This window comes from Mizuhopecten yessoensis, unplaced genomic scaffold, assembly GCF_002113885.1.
Source record: "Mizuhopecten yessoensis strain PY_sf001 unplaced genomic scaffold, ASM211388v2 scaffold716305, whole genome shotgun sequence".
NCBI lineage: Eukaryota > Metazoa > Mollusca > Bivalvia > Pectinida > Pectinidae > Mizuhopecten > Mizuhopecten yessoensis.
Genome location: NW_018480050.1, coordinates 527,026 through 534,275, shown reverse-complemented (window position 1 = coordinate 534,275; position 7,250 = coordinate 527,026). Strand labels below are relative to the sequence as shown.

Sequence of the window (7,250 nt, the reverse complement as noted above, 5' to 3'; positions counted from 1 at the left end):
TGCACTATCACATAAAGTAAGTCAACGAGAGATAGCACCAGAAAGAAGGGACGATAAATCAAAAACGTGGAACTGGGGATGTGGGAATCTGGCCCGGTAAATGCGAAAAATCTCAATTTCGTAGGGAATGTCTCATCAGTCGCCTCTCAATTCTGCGGTGGATCTAACAGTCACAGTGTATATGTACATGTAACTGTTCTGTTTCACCGTGTCTTGAAAAAGGAGCGGATCGCTCCGAAAATTTGACAACCTAAACTTGTCCACACTGTTGGAATTACTTCTATGCCCCATATACTATTTTCAGTAATTCGTATCCTACGGACATACATTCTGTACCTCCATTAGGATCCAGTGTTATATGGGATTTTACCGTCTATATTACTTCTTTGACCCACTACACAGTTAGTATATACTGGTTAATGTATCTACTACACAGGTAATATATACTGGTTAATGTATCTACTACAAAGGTAATATATACTGGTTACTGTATCTACTATACAGTTAGTATATACTGGTTAATGTATCTACTACACAGGTAATATGTACTGGTTAATGTATCTACTACACAGGTAGTATATACTGATTAATGTATCTACTACACAGGTAGTATATACTGGTTAATGTATCTACTACACAGGTATATGTACTGGTTAATGTATCTACTACACAGGTAGTATATACCGGTTAATGTATCTACTACACAGGTAGTATATACTGGGTAATGTATCTACTACACAGGTAGTATATACTGATTAATGTATCTACTACACAGGTAGTATATACTGGTTGATGTATCTACTACACAGGTAGTATATACTGGTTGATGTATCTACTACACAGGTAGTATATACTGGTTGATGTATCTACTACACAGGTATTATATACTGGTTAATGTATCTACTACACAGGTATATGTACTGGTTAATGTATCTACTACACAGGTAGTATATACTGATTAATGTATCTACTACACAGGTAGTATATACTGGTTGATGTATCTACTACACAGGTAGTATATACTGGTTAATGTATCTACTATACAGTTACTATATACTGGTTAATGTATCTACTATACAGTTACTATATACTGGTTAATCTATCTACTATACAGTTAGTATATACTGGTTAATGTATCTACTACAAAGGTAATATATACTGGTTACTGTATCTACTATACAGATAGTATATACTGGTTAATGTATCTACTACACAGGTAGTATATACCGGTTAATGTATCTACTACACAGGTAGTATATACTGATTAATGTATCTACTACACAGGTAGTATATACTGGTTGATGTATCTACTACACAGGTAGTATATACTGGTTGATGTATCTACTACACAGGTAGTATATACTGGTTGATGTATCTACTACACAGGTAGTATATACTGGTTAATGTATCTACTACACAGGTACTAAACAGGTTGTATATACAGGTTAATGAATATTTTTACACAGGTAGTATATGCTGGTTAATGTATCTACTAAACAGGAAGTAGATACTGGTATAAGTATAGACTTAACCGATAAAAGATACTGGTATGACTTTAGATATTTGAGATAAAAAACTGACAAAATAAACAAGAACACTTTTAGCGTCATGTATACCATTTAAATTTAAATCTCAATTGATAAAGCAGCAGATTTGAACAATTGTTTTCGTCCTATTTGTATGATAAAGTCAGTATATATATCCCCTCAAGACAGACATGTCATGGCTTTCACGACCTCTCACTCTCCCCAATATCAAATCAATGACAAGGTCAATCATAAGTGTCCCACAAGTACTAATGGAAAGAAAAATATTTTGTTCGTCTGTCCATAAACCATTACCAACTAATGTAGGACCCTAATATATAGATTTGTGGATTTGTCTTTATGCCCTCTACCTGGGGACACAAAAGCGACATAAGCATATTTCCAACGGGACATACCAAAGACCTTGAACGTGGTCGTTGTTATTCCCTGTTAAATGTTCAGCATTTACAGTAATCACAGTAACTGGATAACCTATTGTCAGTATAATGAGATCAAGTGGAATACTATGCTAGGTGTCTTATGCATGGCATTTTAATGAGCCAGTCAGAGGCCAAAAGGCAGAAATTACCAATCGAGGCGTTAGGGAATAACAAAAGTACTTAGAAATGAGAGAAAAAAAATAATCCAAAATGTTGCAATGGGCTATAATACGATCAAGTGGAATACTGTGCTGGGTGCCTTCAGCATGTTTCTAGTGTAGTAGCAAAAAGCTACGAGTTTCCAAGATAATAAACAACAAATCACGTTGAAATGGGCGTAGATGATTAATATGGTGGCCTTATGCGTCCCAATGTAAAGGGCACAGAAGCAAATCCCGAATTATTCAAGGGATTCCCACGGTAGTCGCATTTAAAATTTGTTAATGACATTTACCAAGACAGTTATAATACAGTCAAACCTCTTTAAATCGAAATTCGAAGATTCGAATTTCTCAATGTGTCGAACTTACGGCAAAGTCCGGATATTTTTCCTGATATAACTTTTCTAATGTTTCATTCATGAATCGAAATTTTATGAGTGGAATTTATCGCTGTTTCGAAGTATAAGTAAGGCCCATTCGTTATGAAAAACAGTCGAAATTACAACTAATAAATCGAAGTAAAAAATGTACCTGTTCGAGATCAATGAAATGTCCCGCGGTCATTTTAACACCTTCACGGTTATGTTTTGGTCTCCAGTGAACAGTACTGCCGACCATGCTGACACAACCTGGTATTAATTATTTCCAGGTAATAAAATGACACTGATTAATTCAGTATTGTTTTCTTAAAAACAGCAGTGTGAAGTATTTATGACGCAAAGTGATAATTAATATAGTGTTGATCAGTCCGTAAGATACATTCATCGGAAGTACTTTTCAATCGTAAACATAAGCTTATGTCAACGAAAATGGATTACTAAAATGGCCCATTTCACGAAATTCAGGACCATGGGACAATGAGCTGTATGTTAACTGGTTTATGATATTATTAACTTAATTGTGTGTTTTTAATAAAATCGAGTGTCATACACGAAAACAAACGACCAACGAAAATCACTCTCAGCAACTTGGCGCACGTGATGGACCACACCAACACTGGGTACAAAATTCGAAACACCTGATTTTAGTTACAAATTGTTCTAGGTAGGGAAGATTTACATGGTACAGTAAAATAGAATGGTGTGACTGGCACTTAATTACTTCATGAGGTTGAAAATTATCTCTGACTTTTGTTAAAGACACTGATTGTGTGTTACATATTGTAACGGATGGGAATCCGACAGACACTCCTGCCTTTATTTCAGATACCTCCACAATGTTCAACAAAGGGTATTTCCGTAACAAAAACGATATTTGAAATGTGGCGGCCGTAAACCCGGCAATCACGAATAAAGTCCACATGATTTTCCTCGTTGTTTTTGGTGATGTTGCAATTTTTGACAGTCCATGGACATTGCTTTTCGATCCATGTTCTCCTATAATAGTTCTGAATTATTCGCAATTTTAACTAGGTCTTTGTACTGTAACAGCAGCAAAACGACATCACGCAAACTGGAGAACAGTAATTTAACAGAAGAAACACACAGGAACAATTTGTAACCAATACAACAAAAGCAAGAATATTGCACTGTAGAATATATTTCATAATGTATTCGTCTGTAAAATTGCAAGTTACTCTTATCAATTGTGTAATACATCTTTTATTCAAATTAGGGGATGACGGGGCAGGGTTGAGGAGGAGCCGGTAAAGGAAAAACATGGAGGAAGGTTGGTGGTGTAAAGGATTTTGAAATGGTGGAAATAAGGGTTGTCCAACGTCAGGTAAGCATCTTATATCCTCATATGATCTAGTAACCATCTCTCCATAATCATTCTTTAAATATTTGGAAAACCTGATGTAATTGTAGTGTTGAAATATATTGCTGACCCACCAGTGAAATATATTGCTGACCCACCAGTGAAATATATTGCTGACCCACCAGTGAAATATATTGCTGACCCACCAGTGAAATATATTGCTGACCCACCAGTGAAATATATTGCTGACCCACCAGTGAAATATATTGCTGACCCACCAGTGAAATATATTGCTGACCCACCAGTGAAATATATTGCTGACCCACCAGTGAAATATATTGCTGACCCACCAGTGAAATATATTGCTGACCCACCAGTGAAATATATTGCTGACCCACCAGTGAAATATATTGCTGACCCACCAGTGAAATATATTGCTGACCCACCAGTGAAATATATTGCTGACCCACCAGTGAAATATATTGCTGACCCACCAGTGAAATATATTGCTGACCCACCAGTGAAATATATTGCTGACCCACCAGTGAAATATATTGCTGACCCACCAGTGAAATATATTGCTGACCCACCAGTGAAATATATTGCTGACCCACCAGTGAAATATATTGCTGACCCACCAGTGAAATATATTGCTGACCCACCAGTGAAATATATTGCTGACCCACCAGTGAAATATATTGCTGACCCACCAGTGAAATATATTGCTGACCCACCAGTGAAATATATTGCTGACCCACCAGTGAAATATATTGCTGACCCACCAGTGAAATATATTGCTGACCCACCAGTGAAATATATTGCTGACCCACCAGTGAAATATATTGCTGACCCACCAGTGAAATATATTGCTGACCCACCAGTGAAATATATTGCTGACCCACCAGTGACATATATTGCTGACCCACCAGTGAAATATATTGCTGAACCACCAGTGACATATATTGCTGACCCACCAGTGAAATGTATTGCTGGCCCACCAGTGAAATATATTGCTGACCGACAAGTGAAATATATTGCTGACCCACCAGTGAAAAATATTGCTGACCCACCAGTGACATATAGTGCTGACCCACCAGTGAAATGTATTGCTGACCCACCAGTGAAATGTATTGCTGACTCACCAGTGAAATGTATTGCTGACCCACCATTGACATATATTTCTGACCCACCAGTGACATATATTGCTGACCCACCAGTGAAATGTATTGCTGACCACCAGTGAAATATATTGCTGACCCACCAGTGAAATACATTGCTGACCCACCAGTGAAAAATATTGCTGACCCACCAGTGACATATAGTGCTGACCCACCAGTGAAATGTATTGCTGACCCACCAGTGAAATGTATTGCTGACTCACCAGTGAAATGTATTGCTGACCCACCATTGACATATATTTCTGACCCACCAGTGACATATATTGCTGACCCACCAGTGAAATGTATTGCTGACCCACCAGTGAAATATATTGCTGACCCACCAGTGACACATTTTGCTGACCCACCAGTGACATATATTGCTGACCCACCAGTGACCTATATTGCTGACCCACCAGTGAAATATATTGCTGACCCAACAGTGACATTTATTTCTGACCCACCAGTGACACATATTGCTGACCCACCAGTGACACATATTGCTGACCCACCAGTGAAATATATTGCTGACCCACCAGTGACACATTTTTCTGACCCACCAGTGACATATATTGCTGACCCACCAGTGACACATTTTGCTGACCCACCAGTGACATATATTGCTGACCCACCAGTGACATATATTGCTGCCCCACCAGTGAAATGTATTGCTGACCCACCAGTGAAATGTATTGCTGACACACCAGTGAAATATATTGCTGACCCACCAGTGACATATATTGCTGCCCCACCAGTGAAATGTATTGCTGACCCACCAGTGACAAATATTGCTGACCCACCAGTGAAATGTATTGCTGCCCCACCAGTGACATATATTGCTGACCCACCAGTGACCCATATTGCTGACCCACCAGTGACACATATTGCTGACCCACCAGTGACATACATTGCTGACCAACCAGTGACATACATTGCTGACCCACCAGTGAAAAATATTGCTGACCCATCAGTGACATACATTGCTGACCCACCAGTGACATATATTGCTGACCCACCAGTGACATACATTGCTGACCCACCAGTTGAATGTTGATTTTTCAACAATATTGTTTGTTTGCTGTGACATACCGTGCAGAAATTCACCAAGCCTTGCACACAACAATATCATAATATATGAAATTATATAAAAAGTAATAATCTTTAATTGATCAACCTTTATTGTTTTCGAGATGGGATATTTGCATAATGGTCCACTCTACAGATAGAATACGGGTTAAAGACCATTCCAAATGACAGTACGCCTCATGTTCTTCAAATGTTACACATCTATCAAAATATTACCATAATCACAATTTTCTTAATACCAAACGAATTTCTCAACTGTGAGTTTTAGATCAAATAAATTTGTACCGAATACATTTTTAAATGATAGCCGACAGACCGTAGAGGGGAGTGTTTACACACAAGTTATTTTGCGACTAGGTTTGTCACATTGAAGCTAAGCTATCACGAAGAAAACTACATAGATTCCTGGTTTAACAAAAAAAAAACTACATAGATTCCTGGTTTAACGAAGAAAACTACATAGAATCCTGGTTTAACGAAGAACCAGTAAGTTTATAATGAGGAATACTGACATTCCAAATGTAATAAAGCCATTTCACTTACACCTTGTATTTACAGGGTTACATACGCATTCTTGTATCGTGTAGGGTTGAGAATATCCAGCCTTTAATAATGTACACATGGACGAAATGGTAACATTGCGAAAAATGTAAAATTAACTCTTCATGGCTTTCTGCATGTATTAAATAAATGTTTATATGTGCTTTTTTACTCCGCATTTCTATAAACTTACGCATGCAGAACACTTACCAAATTGGTACTTCTTCCTGGTCAAGGAAGTGTCTAACAACATTTGATGCGGGAATATTATCAAATGATCTTTGGAAGCAATTGGATTCGATGTTAACTGTTCTGATCCACTCAAGGTTTTTAGTATATGCTTCTAAGAATACGTGGACGTGAGTTTAAAAAGTCTTTTCGTGTCCTCTTGAATTCCAACATCGGTTTGCTGGTCCTTGAAAATCATTGACGTTTGTAGGATTCTCACTTGGTGAAATCTCATCATAGCTAGTGTTTATTCCAACTCAAATGCAGTGGTCCACTGCTGTTTTTTTTGTTTTGAGTGCCATATTTATACCGAAAGAATATCCCAACCACAATGTCAGAAATGTTATATGGAATACAATGTTAGACAGTTCGTATGTTGCTGTATTGAAGAAACCGTTCAATTAAACCGGAATC

At 37.6% G+C, this 7,250-nt stretch overlaps 1 protein-coding gene across 1 annotated transcript; it reads left to right on the top strand.

The window, feature by feature from the left end:
- The first annotated feature begins 3,785 nt into the window (after nt 1-3,785).
- Nucleotides 3,786-6,036, top strand: LOC110442852 (extensin-1-like). The gene is made up of 2 exons (XM_021486681.1): nt 3,786-3,795; nt 5,066-6,036. The coding sequence occupies exons 1-2, from the start codon at nt 3,786-3,788 to the stop codon at nt 6,034-6,036; spliced, it is 981 nt and encodes a 326-aa protein (XP_021342356.1).
- Nucleotides 6,037-7,250: the final 1,214 nt, after the last annotated feature.